Raw genomic sequence first — 22,411 nt, forward strand, 5'->3', positions numbered from 1 at the left:
CCCCTTCCCTATCTAGCTAAACAATCCCTGAAGTAAACCTTAGAATGAGCTATAGTCCAGGTGAATCAGAATCAGGCCATTAGGATTTTCAGATTTAGATAAACAAGAGAGATCCAGGTAACCAAATAATTTGGTACTGTTGAAAGCAAAAATTATTTTAAGATACTGTTGGTCCTTAGGGTGAAAATATTCAAACTAACATTTAGTTTATTGTCCTTTCATTCCATCCATAAACTCAACAGAATTGCCCAGATTGAAGAGCTGTACTGTCGCCAAAAGACTTGGCAAAGGAAAATATGCTAAAGTTGTGTACAAGAAATTTTTCAAAAAGATGAATCCACCTGCTTCTCCAAGTAACAGTATTGGCAGTACAGTTACTTCATGTGCAAGCCGGGATCCAAGGCTAGTGAAGAGGGACAGTTGTGTGGAGAGTGGAAAGAAACATTTATTACCGGAAACGATTTCATTGTCTGTAAAACAACTGGAGGACATTAACACCTTAATGAGGACCATTTGCTTTTTGAATACTTATTCCTCCCTGCTTCTGCAGCAGGGATCTCAGAGCACCATGGACAGTGCTGCAATCATTTCTGAAGCTGATGTTTGTCATGAATTTAAGCCAGTGGAAAATGACGATGCCTTTTCCTCATTGACAGAGTTCAACATGAAAAAAGACTCAGACACACAAAAAAGTACATTTCCTACCAGGTTAAATGCCACTGAATTTTCTGGGCAACCCTACTTTGAAGATTTAAACTTATATGAAAGTGAGGTGAAGAAAAGGTTGAGGAAGTATTCTGCCTTCCTGATGTTACCTGATAAGGAGAGACTTTTAAGGATCAATTCACTGGAGATGCTCAGTCAGGGGGATAAATGGACCTTCTACTGCAGATTAAAATTATATGAGAAGTATTATGAAAGATATAGAAATGAACTTGGACTTTGTGCATGCAGCAATGCTGTTCCATCCAAACCCAATGATAGCCATTCTCTGTGTGACTCTGACAGTTCCTCAGCACAAGATGCAAAGTCATGCTCATGCGTAATGTCACATTGGGGCATTTCATGCGGATCCAGCACTGACTTGGTCACTGCCTGCAGACTCTCAGGGTCTAAGGGGCTTGGACAATGTGTAACCACATTGCCTGATGTCAAAATGAAGGAAGAGCAGTCAGTGGGAGATCCTCAGACCATTACGACAGCAGTGAGCCATGTCTTAAATGATGGGAATGGGCTTGGCTGTGGCCTATCATACAATACAGAAGCTGTAATCGCAGAACAGTCTGGTGCTGAAAATATTCTTGGAGTGAGCCACGTGGCTGATGTGTTACAGAAATCTGTTGATAGTGGAAAGAGACGTGTGATTCAAGATGTGTCAGCCATTGCCAAATGTCAGCCGCAGGCATCATCTCCTTCTGTCACTTGCAATGATGGGGGAGATGAACAATTCAGCTTCCTCAGTGACATTCACCATCCAGATGATGGGAGCATAACAAACGTAGAGATTTCAGATAGTCATGAAACATCTAACATATCCAAAGTAAAGATAAACATTGGGATAAGTGATAAATGCAAAATGATAGGACAAATACAGAGCTCTTTGGAAAATGGAGGAATTGGCAACATTGAAGAAAAGTCAGTTCCTGATACTCATCTCAAAGAAGTGCAGACGTTGGTTACTTCAGCTAAGTACATTGAAAAAGCTTATGAAAAATCACCAAACATAGACCCTTTGCTCATTTTCCTAGGAGCACGGATTGATTGGGAGAAGTTGTTTGAAACATCCAAAGAGAATGAATTGCAAATAAACATAGGCTCAGGCACAGCCACAAAACTGGACAATGATGGACAGCATGTTCCACTACCATCTGTAACTGAAGCTGGTCAATTGGTTCCTCATTGTTCAGTGGCTGCAGGTGGTGAAGATAATAAAATCCAGTCGAATTCAGTGTCCATTAGTGAAAGCAGTCAAATAGCAATTCCCAATCTGCAAATGACCTTAAGCAGTGGTCTTAATGCAAAGTCTGATCCACACCCTGAACTAACAGGGTTGACTGATCAAATCGCTAATCATCCTAACATTTCTGAAGCATCTCACAGACTGATGAGAACCATCAGTGAAGGACAAAGTGAGAGCTGCCTGAAAACAGCTGAGAAAGCCTGCAATATGGCTTTCCATGGATTATTTAGTAAGCCCCTATCAATGCTTGTAAATTTAGGATTTAGAGAGACTTCACAGACAGACATCAAAGAGTTAAGTACAGAAGGTGAAGCATGTGATCTTATATCTAAAAATGGTTTGCAATATTCTTCAAGCAAAACAACATTAAGCTGCCCTGATCCACAGATCACCAAAAATTGTAGGCAAGCAAATCTCTTCTGTACTTCGCCTAGGGAAATTCAGCCTTCTATGAGTGGACATGAAGGCAGTCCAAATTGTGATTGCAACATGGCAACTAAGTGTGTTGAAAACCTGGCAGATATCCAGTCTGAAATGGCAGAGGTAAAGAGTTCAAGTGAATCCCATGATACCAAGGGAATTCACAGAGGTAATCATGCTAAGTCAAAGAGGGATAACCGAAGATCAGCTGACAGCCTTTCTGAAGAATCAGTGTTGAGGAAAAAGAGTAGGAAAATGTCTGTGTCAATGCCACATGGGAAAGATGTGAAGAAGTTGATCCACCTTTCTAAGAAACAACATAACTTGAAAAAGAATTCCAAAGTTACTTCAAACTGTGGTATTGCATTAAACTTTAAGCACGTGAGTAAGGAACTTTGTATGAGCAGAAAGAGCACTTACAAAGATAACAGAGTGTCTGTTCAACAAGAGACTGCTTCCCCATCAGACAGAGAGCACAAACGTATTAAGAAAGACAATCAGGGTCAGTTTTCTGATAAAACCAAAGGTATATTATATTATGATAAAAATGTTAAAACATTAAGAGAAAGTAATCACCTAGAAAGCAAAGCTGTGCCTCTGCTCCAACCTAAATGGTCTACCACGTCTATGTCACAGGTCCACATATCTCCTGCAGATCATAAAAAAAGGGATTTCAGAGGGGCAGGCAGTTCCACTGATAACCTCTCTTCTCTGTATAACGCTCGTGTTCATGCTTTCAACAGTTGTCAAAAAAAGATTGCCGATGCAGTATCTGTTCTGTCAAGTGAAGCCTCCTTTAGCAAAAGCAGCCGATTGTCAAAGTTGCTTAGCCGTGCCGTGAGGGACTTAAATAAAGCCTTTAAGAAGGTCGATAAGTCTTCAGAAATCATAAGAAGAATTGGTATGAATTTGAACCAAAATTTACTGCCAAAATCCTATCAAACTAACTGCAATAATTTTTGGGAATGTTGTGATATGTATTTCCGGCGACATCGTAAAGAACACCGGAAGCGGTTTGTTTGGAAAATTGAGTCAAGGGATAATGGGGTCACCAGCGAAGAGCAACCGAAGGGTTTAGTATCTGAACTGAAGCGATTGTCCAAAAGGAGGCTATGTGAAAAAGGCAGGAAAAGTGAGTGGGCCACAGCAAGCAATGTAAAGCCAGCTTCAATAGCAAGCTTAACAGTAAATCCACGGGTGTTCTCAAAACACATGCAAAATATACACTACCCCTGGACTATTGTTACACTAAAGAATCATATACCAATCACACAGCAAAGATTAAGTCATAAAGTACTTCACGAGTCCCAGAAAATGCATCTCCCCAGTGATTTATGTGTGCAGACTGCACAGACTGGAGCTGGATCCACTTCAGCAGACCCTCAAGATGGTTGCTGCCTGATGAGTGCTGAAGAAATGGGAGTCTCAGAGGGTCCCAAGCCATTGGAATCCTCAACTACCTCTACACCTGAGAAATCCCAAATTAAAATAGATGTTGACTCCAAAGAGGGTCAAATGTGCATTTGGGGAAACACAGACTTAGTAACAGTATTGGAATTTCCCTTTGGTTCCCCAGTGGTAAAAATTTGTTTTGACTCTCAAATGGGAAAATGTTTAAACAAACCTCAAGAATTGGAAGTATCTTCTGAATCTCAATCATTGAAGCACTTGGATTCAAAGCATCCAATAAAATCTTCCTCTGAACTGACAGGGACACGGAGCAAGTTACAGCCCCAGAGTGAATATGAATCACAGACACCATCAGGCAAAGACCAAGGAGCCTACTGTAAATCCAGTGGTTCAGAACTGAATTCTCCCAGTAGTTGTCAAAATTTGGACTGCCCCCTTCCCACTAAACCCTCTGCTGAGTTTGATGCATCACGACACCTACTCCATCCCCTCTCAGTGGAATACCAAACTAGATCGTTAGAGAAACCCTTCCTTGTTGATGCTCTGCCACAGTGTTTCAAAGCTAAATTCCCTGTAACACCTATTTCCACAGGATCAAAATTGCAGTATCTCACAGACTCACAGCAGACCAAAGAGAACTCGCATATTGTGGCATCTGACGTGGAACCAGAAACAGCCAAACCTTGTGTGAAATTAAACATAACTGAACTGCAAGCAGGAACTCCACACAGTAACTCCCAATTTGAATTCAATGTAACAAGCCAAGTTGCAGAATCTTGGATTGATCCTATAATCACGGGAAATGGGCCAGAGATGGGATGTCCCATTGCAGTTCAGGTTGGCAAATCTCCTGCGGTTTACCAAGCAGAGCAGTGCACCAATGATCTCCAAATGGTGAGAACCCAAACTCAACCTGGGACGGCAATACTGCAGGAGGGGCCCAGCATGGTGATATTCCAAAATGATTCCTTTGTCAGAGTTAGAAATGAGGATTTAACAGAAATGAAGGAGGAGGAAGGGGAAACTGCATCTGAGAATGGGTGTGGAGTGGTAAAGATCAGAATGCCTGACATCAGTCACAAGGCAGACAGGGCAGAAGAACAAAGTCAGGGCCATAAAATCAGACACTCACCAAGTACAAAGGAAGCCCAACAAGCTGGTGTTCTTGTAGCCAAGATATCTGAGATTCTGTATCAAGCTGACAACACATCACTGCTGGAAAGCTTAGAAAAGTTGAAAGTCAAGTGTGAAAGAATGCTGCCTGCATTCATCTTGGCTTTTGAACAGTCACAGGGTGTGTCATTTGCAGAGACCATTATTTGCAGAAATTGGTTGCTGCGAGATGGCCTGCACAGCACTGCGAGCGTAGTGCGCTTAAAAGCCAGTGCCCTGGAGCCATATGTGGAGCTGCAGATGATGATGGAAACAGTGTGGTTCTTGAGAAACAAGATCAGCTTCTTGCAAGGTGGCCTGACATTGCGAAGCCTGCTATGGTATGATGAGACTTTGTATGGTGAATTGCTGACCAAGAAGATAGGTTATCAGCAGCAGTCTAGCCTGTATCCTTCTTTCCAAGAGAGAATAGCAAGTGGCTGTTTGCCGGCAGTAAGTAACTACCAGATGCAGATATTGAAATCCTGCCTGACAGAAACAATGCGGCAAAACGCTTATTATGTATACCTGAAGCACAGACGGGAATTGGATGAATGCTCGTCAGTAAAACAGAACCTCTCCGACTGCTCCTGCTTCTGCCTCTCTGTCCCAATCATGTGCAGTATTAACTATGGAGTCAGTCTGGAAGACTTGTCAGCACTGCACAAAAATGTGAGGGCATTGATAAGCAGGCTTGCTAGCCTGCCCAAAGGTCAGCATGATGTGGGCAAGTTGCTGCATTTATGGCTCATTATTGACTTTGTAAATGGGAAAACCCGGTACATCCATGAGAACTCAGTGCCTAATGAAGAGCTGGGATGGGTTGGGCTAGAGCATCTTCAGTTCAATGTAGCCAAGATATTGGTTTGGCAGATGAGGAGAGAACGCAAGTTACAGGGTGGCAATCGGGACTGGAGTCAGACAGGCAATATAACAAAGCGAGTCTCAGAGTTAAACAGAGAGGCATTGGACTTGTACAATGGCTATAACAACATAGAAAGGATACCCCTGAATGGCAAAGAGCAAATGGACATCGCCCAAGTGGCTGACAAACCACCCAAGACAGTGGGTAAAATATCTTTCCACTCAGTAGAGGATATCCTCCCAGAGCACCCAGAGCATGGACTGAATAATTGCCTCCAGAGTTGCTTCCAGCTTCCTTTGGAGCAGTTTGATTCTGTTGGAAGAATCCTGGAGCATTCCCGGGGGTCTCAGCAGGCAGAATTGGACCAGCTCCTTGTCAAGTGCGAACGTCATGTGGAGTCTTTGAAGAAACTTTTCCAAGTGCTCCAGGAAGTTGACTCTGAAAGTGCCCTGGTGACAGAAGCCAATGTTTTTGACCCATTTGCCGCCCAGGACACCAGCCCTATTCTCCTGAACTCTAAAGCCACTGAAATCTACATCGAGCTACTCATGATGTTCGAAACAGCTCAGTACCTGAAGAATCTGATAGCTCATCGTGCAAGCAGGCCGACGTACAGAGGAATGCTGTGGTTTGACTCATCCTTGCTTCCTGAACTTCTTCATATTCAACAGTACAACTCGAATTTCTCAAGCTGCTGCAAAGAGTATCTGCAGGATTTGAGAGATGAACTGGAGCGAGCAATCTCCCGCCTAGCACAAGAGGTGGATTTAATCTTTGAGTACAGGGAAAGCAGCAACCATGCCTATGCAGTTCAAATTATGTCAAGGGAGCTGTCTGAAGTGATTGCAATTAGGGACTACATTCATCAACATAACCTTGGTGTTAGTGAGTATGTGAACATGGTGCCTCATACAGCATCCATTAACTATGGCAACACTGAATCAGACTTGGACCACAACTATAGGCAGTTGATGGCCCTTCTGGAGAAGCTGGTCAGGGCGCCTGTGAAAGATTTTGGGAAGATGGCACACATCATGGTAGTCCTGAAGAGCATCACAGACATGAGGCAGGTGGCTGCAGAATGCACATCGTCCACCCTTCACATTCTCACCTACCAGATGCAGTTGAACAGTAAGAAGAGGAGGCTCTTAGCGGATGTCGAGATGGTCCTGAATTCACATAAATTGAGGAATGCTGAGGACCACCCAGACACAGTGCAGAGGGGCACACCTGTAACTGTCACTCCAGGGTACAAGCATCTTAGTGGAGCCTTCGCTGGCAAGAGAAAAAGGCAGTGTTCTAAATCTCCATTGGTTCCAAATCGAGGAGAGCTTGGGGTAGACAGTGCTCCTAAAGAAGTATGGTAAGAACAGTGTCACAGAAATAGGCTACCCAATCCACCCGGCTTATGTTTCTGTTTAACCTCTGCAGTACAGCCGATGATCCTTAACACATGATATGCTCTGATCACAAATGATCTCCCACTCCCTGACCATCCTGCTATATTTGGCCCAGATTTAGCACAGAGGTTAAGCAGAGTGGGATGGGAAATGGGAGGGGCAATGTGGCAAAAGATGGTGAATGGGCAACCTCATGGAACAGGTAAGTATGGCATATTTCAACAGGAATCGCAAGTAACTGCTGAAAGTGAGGTAGCTGGTTTACAAACAGATGCAACGTGTAGTGAGGAGAGGTGGTTGACAAGAGAAGATTGCAGTCAACAGGACGAGTTGCAACGTAAAAGGTGTAAAGAATAGAAAAGGGTGAATATAGGACTGTGTGTGTGTTATATTTGAATATGCAGTATACGGAATAAGGTAGATGAACTTGTAGCACAGTTGCAGATTGGCAGGTATGATGTTGTAGGCATCACTGAATCACGGCTGAAAGATGGTCATAGCTGTGAACTTAATGTCAAAGGATACATATTGTATCAAAAAGACAGGGAGGAAGGCAGGGGTGGCATTGCTCTGTTGGTAAAAAATGAAATCAGTTCATGAGAAGGAGGTGACATAGAGTCAGAAAGTCTTGAATCATTGTGAATAGAGCTAAGGTACTGCAAGGGTTAAAAGACCCTGATGTGTGTTGTATACAGACAGTAATAAAGTAATAAACAGTAATAAAGATGGGAGACAGAAAATGCATGCCAAAAGGACATTATTAATGTAGTCATGAGGAACTTCAGCATGCAGGTAGATTGGGGAAATCAGGTTAGTGCTGAATCCAGGAGGGGAAATTTCTGGAGTGCCTACGAGATGGCTCTTAAGAGCAGCTTGTGGCTAGGGGATCAGCTATTCTGGATTGGGTGTTGTGCAATTGACTAGAAGTGATTAGAGAGCTTAAGGTAAAAGAACCCTAAGGGGCAACTGATTGTAATATGATCAAATCCACTCTGAAATGTGAGAGGGTGAAGCTAATGTCAGATATATAAGTATTACAGAGGAGTACAGGGAATTACAGAGGCATGAGAGAGGAGTTGGCCAGAATTGATTGGATAAGAACACGGGCATGGATGATGGTAGAGCAGCAATGGCTGGAATTTCTGGAAGCAATTCAGAAGGCACAGGATATATACATCCCAAAGAGGAAGAAGTATTCTAAGGGAATAACAAAAGAAGTCAAAGCCACCATAAAAGCCAAAGAGAATGCATATAATATAATGGGGTTAGAGGATAGAAAGCTTTTAAAAAACAACAGAAGACAACAAAAAAGTCATTAAGAAGGTAAAGATGGAATACGAAAATAAGCTAGCCAGTAATATCAAAGTGGATACCAAAAGTTTCTTCAGATGCATAAAGTGTAAAAGAGAGGTAAGAGTGGATATCAGACTGCTAGAAAAAGGTACTGGAGAGATAGTAATGGGGGAGAATGAAATGGCAGAAGAACTGAATAAGTGATTTACCATAAATCTTCACTGTGGAAGATGCTAGCAGTATTCTGGAAGTTCCAGGTGTCAGGGCAATACAGTGTGTGAAGTTACCATAACTAGATAGAAGGCTCTTGGGAAACTGAAAGGTCTGAAGTTAGATAAGTCACCTGGACCATATGGTGTACACCCCAGAGTTCTGAAAGAAGTGGCTAAAGAGATCGTGGAGTCATTAGTAATGATCTTTCAAGAATCACTGAATCTTTCGAGTTCCTGAAGACTGAAAAATTGCAAATGTCACTCCACTCCTCAAGAAGGAAGAGAGGAAGAAGAAAAGAAACTATAGGCCAGTTCATCTGACCTCAGTGGTTGGGAAGATGCTGGGGTCGATTGTTAAGGATGAGGTCTCAGGGTACATGGGGGCATATAATAAAGTAGGCTGGAGTTAACATGGTTTCCTCAAGGGAAAATCTTGCCTAACAGATCTATTGTAATTCTTTGAAGAATGAACAAGCAGGATAGACAAAGGAAAATTGGTTGATGTGTACATGGATTTTCAGAAGGCCTTTAATGAAGTGCCATATATGAGGCTGCTTAACAAGCTACGAGTTCATGGTATTATAGGAAAGATACTAGCATGGATAAAGCAGTGGGCTGATTGACAGGAGACAGAGTAGCTATAAAGGGAGCTATTTCTGGTTGGCTGCATGTGACTGGCAGTGTTCCACAGGGGTCTGTGCTGGGACCGATTCTTTTTACATTATATTCAATGATTTGGATGATGGAATTGTTGGGAGTTTGCAGATGATATGAAGATAGGTGGAAGGGCAAGTAGTTTTGAGGAAGTAGGGAGGCCACAGAAGGACTTGGACGAATTAGGGGAATGGGCAAATAAATTGCAGATGGAATGTAGTGTCAGAGGGTGTTTGGTCATGTACTTCGGTAGAAGAAATGAAAGGGTAGACTATTTTCTAAATGGAGAGAAAATACAAAAAACTGAGGCACAAAGGGACTTGGGAGTTCCTTGTGCAGGATTCCCTAAAGGTTAATTTGCAGGTTGAGTCTGTGGTGAGGAAGGCAAATGCAATGTTAGCATTAATTTCAATAGGATTAGAGTATAAAATCAAGAATGTAATGTTGAGATTTTATAATGCACTGGTGAGGCCTCACTTGGAATTTTGTGAGCAGTTTTGGGCCCTAAATCTTAGAAAGGATGTGCTGAAACTGGAGAGGGTTCAAAGGAGGTTCACGAAAATGATTCCAGGATCGAATTGCTTGTCATGCGAAGAGCATTTAATGGCTCTGGGCCTGTATTCTCAAGAATTGAGAAGATTGAGGGGTGACCTCATTGAAACCTTATCAGATACTGAAAGGCCTTGATAGACTGGATGTGGAGAAGATGTTTCCTATGATGAGAAAGTCTAAGACCAGAGGTGAGTCTCAGAACAGGGTGACATCCTTTTCGAACGGAGATGAGGAGGAATTTCTTTAGCCAGAGAATGGTGAATCTGTGGACTTCTTTGCCACAGGTTGCTCTGGAGGCCATGTCTTCATGTATATTTAAGGCAGAGGTTGACAGATTCTTGATTGGTTAGGACATGAAGGGATACGGGAAGAAGGCAGGAGATTGGGACTGAGAGGAAAATTGGATCAGCCATGATGAAATGGCACAGTAGACTCAACGGGCCAAATAGCCTTACTCTACTCCTATACCTTATGGTCTTATAGATGCCTTCTGAACATTTTACTCTGGCTTGTACCACCAACATTAGGCACGACATGGAATTGTGTGCTGTGATATCCCTGTTGGCAATGAAGCGTCAAAGATATGTTGTTTCGAATGATAAAGCTGCTTAGAGCACGACGGCTAGACAGGAAGTACCCAAGCAGTTCAGCAGCAAGCTCGTAACCTCAGTGCTGTGAGCCATTTAATGGTCAGATGGTCAGGTTTGGAAACGTAAGCTTACGTCAATATTCTTCCACTTCTGCACTACACCTTCTGTCACTCACCCTTGACAGTTCTCCTCCATTCCTCACCACCACATGGTGACCAATGTACCGCTGGAAAATCTCCCTAAATGTGCTCTGCTCTTGCTTTGTCCATTCACCATTGTCAATAAACAAAGTCCTCAATGTACTTCATACCTGCTGAAAGTAAAGTGTGCATTATATTGCTGATGAGCACAGTTTTTTTAATGAGATTTGATTTGCCTTTAGTATATCAATGCCAGGGATCATTCATCAATCTGAAATAAAACAGAAAATTCTTTAAAGTACTTTGCAGACCAGTTAGCATCTGCAGAGAGAAAAACAATATCATCATTGCAAAGCACACTTCAGAAAAGTATTTATCTGTGGACAGTGAAGAAAGTGTTTTCTGGTAAAGTTCACTGAAGTGAAATATTAACCCTCTTTCTCTCTTTACAAATGCTTCCCAATCTGTGATTGTTTACAACATTTTCAATTTTTACTTCAGATTTCCTACATCTGCTCTTACACCAGATATTCAAAATTTTAATTTTTTTTCTGGACAAGACCAAATTAATGTTTTATATGAAAGCCCACACTTCCCCAACGCATTCTTAAATTCAGAGTTAGAAGATGATAATTCTGCCTTCTTTAAGACTGTATGGCTTAAACAACTCAAAAGGACAGGAATGGCAAATTTTTTGAGTGTCTATTTATTAATCTAGGGAAAAACTAATTACATCCACAATTACTATTGCTAATTATCCAGCCACCAACATTCGACTGGCTCTTGGTTCTCAGAGCTGTCTCTCCAGACCATCATTGAGCAGAGCGTAGAATCTCCATTATTTATATTCTTATAAAATTGTACATACCCCACAGATCATAAACATGAAAAACTCTGCAAATGCTGGAAATTCAGAGCAAAATGTACAAAACAGATCAGTCAGCATCTACAGAAGTAAATAAACAGTTGACATTTTGGGCAGAGACCCTTCTTCAGGACTGGAAAAGAAGAGGGAAGATGCCAGAAAAAAAGGTGGGGGTTGGGAAGAGGGGTGGAAAGAAAGGAAGGTGATAGGAGAGGAGAGTGGACCATAGGAAAAAGGGAAGGAGCAGAAGACCCAGGGTAGGCAGGTGAGAAGAGGTGACAGGCCAGAGTGGGAAATAGAAGAAGGGGGGAGGGGAGGAAATTTTAACTACAAAGATAAATCAATATTCATGCCATCAGTTTGGAGGCTACCCAGACAGAATATAAGGTGTTGCTTCTCCACCCTGGGAGAACTCATTGTTGCACAAAAAGGCCATGGACCGATGTGTCAGAACAGGAATAGGAATCGGAATTAAAATGTTTGGCTACCACTTTTGGAAGATGGAGCGAAGATGCTTAATGAAGTGGTCCACCAATTTACGATGGGCCTCATTGTAAAACACTGTTTTAGGAACACCGGTCACAATGGCCAACCCTAGCAAATTCGCAGATGAAGTGTTGCTTCACCTGGAAGGACTGTTTGGGGCCCTGAGTGAAGGTGAGGGAGGAGGTGAATGGGCAAATGGGCACTTTGGCCACTTGCAGGGATGAATGCTGGGAGGGAGATTAGTGGGGAGGGATGGAAGGACAAGGGAGTGTTCCCTGTAGAAGGGGGAGGGGTAAAGATATGTTTGATGATGGGATCCCTTTGGAGCTGGTGGAAGTTGATACTCCACAGATTATTTTGGTAAACAATTAAATTGGCTTCATTGGTTCAAAGGTTTATTTTGTTATCCAAGTATACAACTCTGAAATTCTTCTTCGGATGGCCACGAAACCAGGAAAGAAAAGAACAGCAGCATGATCATCACCCCCATTTCCTTCCTCTCCACAGGAAAAAAAACAACAAAAATGGAACAGGCACACCAACCCCCAAAATGCCCTTCTTCCGCACACACAAAAAACAGGAAAGATTACACGAAAAACACAGAATACAGAAAAAAAAACATAAAAATGAAAAAGTCCACATCCAAAACACAGAAAATTTAGGCAAAATTCTCCTTCTCCATAGCAATATCACTAATGACAAAAAGGTAGTGTCCTCTTTCTGGCAGCAGAGCGATCCTCCAGCGATAAAAAGGCAGGGAGCTGGTATTTCAGTCTCCCTCGTCACTTTAATCGGCAAAATGGAGTTGTGCATTGGCTTGCAGCCATGAGGTTCCTGTATGCTGCCCCCTGCCTCCCACAATCCTCTTGGAGACTGCAGAGAGCTGAAACACTCAAATGATCTCCAAGCTGCAAATCACAGGCTCCACAGTTCCAGAATCACATTCAAGATGAAAACAAAAGTAAAAGACATTACTATGCTTTCATGATCTATCCAGAAGATGTCGACCGAAGGAACATTGTACACAGGCGCCATCTTGACCGGTAGTCAATGTGGTTAATCCAGTTCCACAAACTGGGTAATAAGCAGTTAAAAAATATCTGCATCTCATGCATTTTGATTTGCCCTAACAAGGTTTAGTGATAGATTTCTCAAAGGGTATTTGGATTGCTGAATACCATCATTATTTATGTTTTTGCATAGGATCCTTCCAGTGTAATCCAAGTGAGATAGCTTAAAAAAACTTTTCTTTGGTCTTTGTACTTCTAAATACTCTGAGTTAGTGGGGTTAAAGCATTGATGAAGTAGCAACACACATTTAATCACATGCAGACTTTTAATGAAGACCAAATAAATTGTTGGTTGCTGGTCAGAATGGTGAACTGACGAATTCAGGATGAACACCTTTCGATACTGTATTTCTTTTGAGTTGTCTAGTAATCTACTTTTAAAGGAGATAAGAAAGTAATTTTCTAACTCTTGAGTTTAGGAATGCTTTGGCAATGAGGACCTATGAAACAAATATTCGTTTGATATATGTCCAGAAAAAGTAATTTTAAAGTTTTGATATATCTGTTGTTTGAACAGTCTGGACAAATCCATCGTTCATTCCTGCCTTACTACTGAATCTCAGTACATGTTAATTCTTAACAGGTTCTTGGAGGACCATCACATCTTACAGTAATATTTTAGGAAATTGTTCATGCAGATAATTCTAATAAAATTGATTCAGCTATAATCACATACCATCAGGAAGGAAAAGTGTGAGTACTCACAGAAAATTCACAGACACCTTTTGTGACACCAAGGATACATGGCACATGTGGCAGGGTATACAAACTGTAACAGATTACAAGCTCACCCTGCATGACAATGACAGTAACGCCTCCCTTCCTGATAGACTGCCTTCTATGCATGATTTAATACAATGCATAATGTGGCATCGAGGAAAGCCCCCTCTCCCCCTGAGGAACAGGCACTTTGTCTGGCCACAGCCGAGGTGAGGAGTATCCTAGCCAGGGTAAGCCCATGCAAAGCTGCAGGGCTGGGCAATACACATACCTGGTCAGGTGCTGAGGGACTGTGTCCCAGCTAAAAGAGGTCTTAACAGAAATTTTTAATATCTCTTTGAAATACTCCATTTTACAGGCATCAAGGTAGCCACTATTATTCCCAAGCCCAAGAGAGTGACAGTAACTAGCCTCAACGATTACCACCCAGTGGCACTGACTTCAACAATCATGAATTGCTTTGAGTGGCTGGTAATGGATTGTGTAAAATCTCACCTTCCAGCTACGCTGAACTCTTTCCAGTTTGCCTACTGCTCAAACCGGTTGACTAATGATGCCTTAGACTTGGCCCTCCACTCCATCCTGTCCCACCTAGAAAATGATGCCTCATACGCCAGAATATTGTTCATCAATCTCACCTCAGCATTTAACATGATTATCACTCAGTGGCTGGTGGGTAAACTGTTCTCATTGGCCCTCAACACCCCTCTCTGTAACTGGATTTGAACTTCTTGATGGAAAAATCCAGTCAGTTCGAGTTGGCAGCAATATCTCAAGCTCCATCATGCTGAGCACTGGTGCCCCCCAGGGCTGCGTGCTCAGTCCTCTGCTGTTCGTGACTGCAGTGCCAGATCACGCTCAAACTGCATCATCAAGTTCGCTGATGACACAACAGTGGTTGGCCTCACCAACAAACATGATGAGTCAGCGTACAGAGAGCAGGTAGAGAGGTTTATCAAATGGTGTGAGAACAATAACCTGTGTCTCAATGTAGACAAGACAAAAGAGATGATTGTGGGCTTCTGGAAGGTGCAGGTCCACCATGCTCCATTGAACATCAATGGCTTTGACATGGAGAAAATGAAAAGCACTAAGTTCCTTGGTGTTCACATAACAATCAATCTAACCTGGACCCACGGCACCTCCTCATTAGTTAAGAAACACAACAGTGTCAACATTTTCTGAAGAGATTGAGTCCTGCAAATCTCCCCACCCTCTCTCTAACAACTTTCTACAGCAGTGCCGTTGAGAGAGTTCAGACAGGCTACATCGTTGTGTGCTACAGAAGCTGCAAAGATTGTAAAGAGGAAAGTGAAAACTGCCAAGAGGCTCACCAGGATCTCCCTCCCCCCTGTTTGTGATATGTACTGAGGGCATTGTTGCAAAAGGCTCAAATCATTGCTGAGGACCCATTACCACCCATCCCTCAATCTCTTTGACCCACTACCGTCAAAAAGGAGTACAGGAGCATCAGGACTCGGAATGCTGGACTGCGTAACAGTTTCTTCCCTCAAGCTGTGAGATTAATGAATACCCTGCCACCACCGAAGTCTTGTCACTAGGACAACGAGCTGTTTGCTGTTTACTGTTTATCTATGCTGCATACTGCATGCATTTAGAATTATATTTGATTAACCTTTTTATAGTAATACCATGTGTGATGTACCTTTTGTGGGTGCACTGTGGTCCGGAGGAATGTTATTTGGTTTGTATATACATTTAGTCAGATGACAGTGCACTTGAACCTGAACTTGACTTGATTAGTGTGGCTATGATATTTTCTACTTTAGTAGCAAATGAGGCAGAGTATCTACACAGCTTATCTCTGTGAGAGGGCTAAAATTGACTGAACTTTTTAAAGAAAGGATAAATAGCAAAGCAAGTAGATGAAGTGGAGGGTGGGACAGGTCACCTTTGTGGGCAGTAAAGCTGAATAATCTGCTCCTACTCTTATGTCAAACAGAGGAAAGAGAATGCAGTTCCACTTACATTGTGACTGTTGTTTTTCTCTTTGCTGATGTTACCGGGTCTGCCGAGTCTTCTTTCTGAGGCCTTCCATCGGTCGAGGTCGACCAGCGATGTGCGTCCTATCTGTCTACATGATACGCAAGCCAGGACAGTGCAATATGAAGCACAAGCTGATGCCCATGCAGCAGGATAACCCTCTCCACACAGCTGACGAATCCAAAGCAACGGCAGAGACTGATACAATTTGGTACCATCAGCACCGCAGGAATGGCCAAACAGTGTTGTACTCAATGTAGGACAGCCTTAGGGACTCCAGCTCTGGATTTTTCCTTGGGGTTCACTTCTGAAACTTTCCCTATGTGCGGATATAGCCACAAGGCAGCAGAGGTTTGAGATCAGTGTTTTCCTTCTATATGAGCTGCCAACCATGGCTGATGAGCGACTGGTTTTAAGACACAAGTAACCCACCTTTGCTGCTTCTCCTGTTAGTAAGAATGTTTCCACTGGGCTTGGTAGCTAAGTCACAGGTGAAGGCCAGGAGTTGGACTTGCTTTCAGAGGCTATTTGAGGCACACACCACTGGGAGCATTTCATAGGTAGTGGGAGATTATCCCCACTACCCCTGCCCCCCACCCCCCAGCTATGACAACCTTAAGGAACTGGTCTGCCAAGTACCTTCAGAGTTTTCTGTTTTTATTGCAGGTTAATAAGTGATATCTGGCACAGATAGATTTGGTAATTGATTTATTCTGGTAAGACGGACTGAGGTCCACACAGATCATTTCTTCACCTCAGTACATTGCGGTAGTACAAGGGAAAGTCAAAGTAACAATGAGAAATATAGTGCTACAGCTGCAAAGAAAGTGGAGGACAGGCAGACAATAAGCTTGCATCAATGTGGATAAAACAGCAGGATGGAAGCTCTCCGAGCCTGGTGTTACGCACTGGCACTGTCAGATGTGAAACATAAATCTACGCATTAATCTAACATTTTATTAAAAGAAACAATATTTAACAATTGATTATTTCACGTAATAGTTAACAAGTCTGGATTTTACTTGTATACTTTACTGTATTTGAATTTAAGTTAATGATGGTTTTTAAATGTTTCAGTTGAAAACTCATTATGAACTTAAAATGAAATTTTTTGAACTTTTATTGGGTCTGCTGAAGATCCATCAAGTGGTGCTGAGCAAAATATCCCCCCCCAGTACTTGTATATCTCTGCCCCCCTTGACACTCGTATATCTGTCCCCCTTGACACTCGTATATCTGTCCCCCCAGGCACTTGTATATCTCTGCCCCCCCCTTTAACACTTGTATATCTCTGCCCCCTGGCACTTGTATATTTCTGCCCCCCCTTGACACTTGTATATCTGTCCCCCCTAGCACTTGTATATCTCTGCCCCCCCAGCACTTGTATATCTCTGCCCCCTGGCACTTGTATATCTCTGCCCCCCACTTTAACACTCCTATATCTGTCCCCCCCCCCGGCACTTGTATATCTCTGCCCCCCCCCCTTGAGACTTGTATATCTGTTCCCCCGGCACTTGTATATCTCTGCCCCCCCTTGGCACTTGTATATCTGTCCCCCCGGCACTTGTATATCTGTCCCCCTTGACACGTATATCTGTCCCTCCTGGCACACGTATATCTGTCCCCTTGGCACTTGTATATCTCTGACCCCCCCCCCCTTGATGCTTGTATATCTCTGCCCCCCCCCGACACTTGGATATTCCCTGCCCCCTCTCTGCTACTGTTGTTTACATTAGGAACAAGAGTCATTCTGTTTATCTACTAATGTGGTTTGATTGAACCAAAATGGTCATTTATAATATTTGATAAATTATTTTAGATAGTTTGAAACATACATTTTCTAAGAGAAAGTTATCACAGGTAAGCTAAAGATTTATCTATATTTAACCAGCTCAGGTAATAGCTGGCTCCCAGTTTAGATAAGCAAGGCTTATGTTAATGTTTTCCCAGTTGTATTCCTTGCAAGGAAGTCTGAAATACATCGGGATGATCTTCAGCATCATTGCCTGAATGCTAATGATTCCTTTGATTCACTTAAATTATTTTTATTATTTATTTTGAGATACAGTGTGGAATAGGCCCTTGTAGCCCTTCTTGCCACACTGCCCACCAACTCACCAATTTGACTGTAGCCTAATCACAGGACAATTTATAATGGCCAATTCACCTACTAGTTGGTACATCTTTGGATTGTGGGAGGAAACCCAGATGCACACATGGGAAGGTACATACAAACTTGCTTACTGAGGATACCGGAATTGAACTCTGAACTCCAATGCCCCGAGCTGTAATGTGGCACCCCATGCAGTTCAGGAAATTAATTATTGGAATTTATTAATAGTTGAATTAAAGTTCAGAAAACCTGGAGCAACATAAAATGTATTTCTGCACTAATTTTCTGTACTTGCTGCTCAGAATAATAGTTCTTGAAGGAAGTTCTTTGTTTTCAAAGAGATACTTTCTTCACAACCAGATCTATAGAGAATGAATTTGAGACTTACAGGAGTGAATGGTAACAAGCAATTCAGTAGGATCCTCCACAGGTTGTCTACTGCACAATCCCGACCTTGACTCATTCTATTCAATGACAGAAAGCTAGGCATGTGGTCTATCATGTAGAGATATTATGTCCTTCCCTTGATACCATAACATGTACATTTTTTCAGTCCTCTGGTTCCTGTGACTGCTCCATTGCTTGTAGATTCTGATGTGCAAGCTGCAGAAGTCGTTGTAAAATAAAGTAACATTTCATTGAGTTTGTTTGCGGGCCATTTCAAGAGGACGAATAGTGAAACCAGCTCTTCTGTGAATGAAGCCTAATTTTCAGCAACTATACTTTAAGGGGACTGTGAGCCTCCTAATGACTAATGTAGGAGAGGAGAGACGGCTACATCTGTTTATCCCTTAAACTACTGTAAGTAGGTGGAATAATGTGAATAATTTGCTTTCACGTCTAAGTGTAAAGTGAGGCTCTATACCACAGGAAAGACTGTAAAGCAGTGAGAGTACTTTGCAGAAGTTCACCAGGATGCTGATTGGTGTGGAAATACAAATGCGAAGCAAGAAACAAAAGTTGGGGAATTTTAAAAGTTAGAACAGGAATGGTTTGAAATTGTTAAAAATTAGAAAATGCAAGAAAAGGTAGATAGAAACAAACTGCATCTAGTGTTTTCTCTGCCTGGACCATGAAGATGAAGAGTAAAGTAAAAGATTTAGGTTGGAAAGTGTGTGTGTGAAATGCTTTGCGTCAGCAGTTGAAGCTGGGATCATGGCAAGATTTATGGATAAAGGATCAAGAAAGATTATGACACTGCATCACATATAATTTTTGGGAAGTTATTTCCACCAGAAGTTTGGGTGATGCTTAGAAATCAGAGTTGTAAGACAATTACAAAGATCTGTTGACTGAGATTTTCTGAGTCCTGTCAGGAATGTTGATCTTGCTAGCTACATTCTGTGCTGTAAGACTATATGAATAAGTCACAAGCAGAGAAGGCTCAAAGACAAACAATACTTTCACTCACCCCTATGAAATCATTGACTATCCTGTAAAACCACTCTTGAGGAAAATATATTCTGCACTTTATCATGAAGTCCTATGAGCAAAAGTTTAATAAATTAAGCTGCAATTAACATTATTATCGATATTTATCATTCTGAAATGGTTTTTTTTTCTTTTCCTCAAATTGAAGAATGAATTTCTATTATTTTTGCAGATTGTAAACAATACGAAGAGTCCAAAGTGTGGAAAATCCTCCTACATATTCCTGTCTTCTGTGTGCATTTTCTGACCTCTGATTAAAGTGGAATGACATGTGTTGATACAAAATTAAATAGATATTTCCAATTTTTAAATAAATTGAGAAATAGAAAACAGTATAAAGAATTCATACCAATGAATTTATATTTGAACCAGGATTTGTTTGTAACTTATTGTCAGTAGCCTGGTACTTACAAGTTATTTGAAGTCAGGGTACAATTAATAGAGAAAGTACCTTGTAAATTCATTCATATTTAAAAACAAATGGGAAGATTTAAGGTATTTGGAACAGGCAGAAAATAAATGGTAGCAGGACAAAATAAATGATCGAGTGAATTATGACAAGCAGGCTTTAAAAATAAGTTCAAATAAAAGCCCAGCAAATGCAGGCTTTAAATTTTCCATTGGTCTTACCTGTGGGGCGGGTGGGGGGGGGGGATTAAAATGTGTGAAGAACAATGACTTGGAGTTGATACAAGTTGAGAGCAGTACAAAATATTCTCAACCTTGAGAGCATTTAATCTCTGAAAAATTAATTGGTGTTAGTTGAATAGATTTTTGGTACATTTGTGGTAGTTTAATTGTATAATGCTTTATTTGAAAAATAAAAAAGCGAAAATGAACTGAAGTTTAATCAAAACAAATTTGTTATGAGCAACACTAGATGAAGTTTAACACATGGCTAAGGAGTTGGTGTAGGATGGAGGATGTCAGATTATTGGATCATTGGGCTGTCTTCCAGGGAGGTGGGACCTGTACAGAAGAGACAGTTTGTACCTGAACTAGAGGGGTCCATTATCCTAACTGGAAGGTTTGCTAGGTGGGCACAAAGGTGGGGGTATGAGGGTTTAAACTAGAGTGGAAGGCGGGATGAGAACCAGAGTGCCAGAACAAATAGTGGGGAGGTTGTGGAGATGGCTGTAGTGCATTGTGCAAATAATGCCCTGAGCTGTGTATATTTCAATGCAACAAGTATCGTAGGCAAGGCAGATGAGGTTAGGGCATAGATCAACACATGGAATTATGATGTGTGTAGCCATTAGTGGGAGTTGGTTGCAGGTTGCAAGAGGGTTAGGACTGGCAGCTGAGTATTCTGGGGTTCAACTGTTTTAGACGTGACTAATCAGGTTAAGTGTGACAGCAGTGCTCAGTCAGGACTGGAGAATTTGTCTGGTGAGGCTTTATGGGTGGAACTGAGAAATAAGAAAGGTAAAATCATGTTAGTATGGCTATATTTTAGATCACCCAACAGGCTGTGGGATTTAGAGGAACAAGTTTGTAGACAGATTGCAGACTGTTGCAAGAAACATAAGGCTGTTGTTCTGGGTGATTTTCACTTTCCACACATTGACTGAGACTCTGTTACTGTAAAAGGACTAGATGGGGTAAAGTTTGTCAAATGTGTTCAGGAAACTTTCCTTCATCAGTTTATAGAAGTCCCAACGAGAGAATGGTTGATACTTGATTTACTATTACAGAATGAGACAGGACAGGTTACGAAAGTTTGTGTGGGGGAATACTTTGCATCTAGTGATCATAATGCCATCAGTTTCAAAGTAAAAGTGCAACAAGATAGGTCTGGTCCACAGGTTGAGATTCTAAATTGGAGAAAGGCCAACGCTGATGGTATCAGAAAGTTTCTGGCAAGTGTGGATTGGGACAGGTTGTTTTCTAGCAAAGGTGTACTTGATAAGTGGAGGCCTTCAAAAATGAAATTTTGAAAGTACAAAGTTTGTACTTGCCTGTCATAATAAAAGGGAAAGATAACAGTTTTAGGGAACCTTTGTTTTCAAGAGGTATTGTGGCCCTGGTTAAGAAAAAGAAGTGCATACCAGGTATAGACAGGTAGGAACAAGTGAGGTAATTATGGAATATAAGAAATGCAAGAGAACACTTAAGAAAGAAATCAGGAGAGTTAGAAGAAGGCATGATATTGCCTTTGCAGACAAGATGAAGGAGAATCCTAAGGGATTTTACAGATATGTTAAGAGCAAAAGGATTGTAAGAGACAAAATTGGTCCTCCAGAAGATCAAAATGTGTGGAGCCAGAAGAAATAGGGGAGATCTTAAATGGATTTTTTTGCATCTGTATTTACTCAGGAGATGGACACAGAGCCTTTAGAAGTGAAGCAAATCAGCAGCAAGATCATGGAACTTACAGAGATTACAGAGGAGGAGGTGTTTGCTATCCTGGGGCAAATTAGGGTGGCTAATTCCCAATGGCCTGACAAGCTGTTCTCTCAGACCCTGTGGGAGACTAATGCAGAAATTGCAGGACCCCTAGCAGAGATATTTAATTCATGTTAGTGACAGGTGTGATTCCGGAGGATTGGAGAATAACTAATGTTGTTCCACTGTTTAAGAAAGACTTTGAAAATAAATCAGGAAATTATAAACCAGTGAGCCTGACATCAGTAGTGGGAAAGTAATTGGAATGTATTCTAATCGACTAGATATATATGGGTAGTTGGATAGTTAGATACACTCAACGTGGCTTTCTGTGATAGAATTTTTCAAGGAAGTAACCAAGAAAGCTAATGAAGGCAAGGCGGTTGTCTACATGGACTTTAGCAAGGCATTTGACAAGGTCACGCATGGGAGGTTGGTCAGGAAGTTTCAATCACTTGCCTTTCAAGATGAGTTAGTAAATTGGATTAGACATTGCCTTTGCAGGAGAGCCAAAGAGTGGTAGTGGATGGCTGCTTCTCTACCTGGAGGTTGGTGACTAGTGGAGTGCCTCAGGGATCGTTGCTGGGTCCTTTGTTGTATGTCATCTATTTCAATGATCTGGTCAGCAAATTTGCGGTTGGCACCAAGATTGGGGTGCATGGACAGCAAGATAGACTATCAGAGCTTGC

At 41.8% G+C, this 22,411-nt stretch overlaps 1 protein-coding gene across 1 annotated transcript; it reads left to right on the forward strand.

Annotated features, from left to right (window-relative positions):
* Positions 1 to 1,558: 1,558 nt before the first annotated feature.
* Positions 1,559 to 19,955, forward strand: LOC132391768 (uncharacterized). The gene is made up of 2 exons (XM_059965368.1): positions 1,559 to 7,170; positions 19,510 to 19,955. Coding segments are annotated over exons 1-2 (5,595 nt in total). The 5' UTR covers positions 1,559 to 1,576; the 3' UTR covers positions 19,511 to 19,955.
* Positions 19,956 to 22,411: the final 2,456 nt, after the last annotated feature.

This window comes from Hypanus sabinus, chromosome 3 (assembly GCF_030144855.1).
Source record: "Hypanus sabinus isolate sHypSab1 chromosome 3, sHypSab1.hap1, whole genome shotgun sequence".
NCBI classification, from domain to species: Eukaryota; Metazoa; Chordata; class Chondrichthyes; order Myliobatiformes; family Dasyatidae; genus Hypanus; species Hypanus sabinus.

Bases quoted from the DNA above. Each gene is read 5' to 3' on its own strand.
- LOC132391768 (XM_059965368.1), top strand. From the start codon at position 1,577: ATGATAGGACAAATACAGAGCTCTTTGGAAAATGGAGGAATTGGCAAC.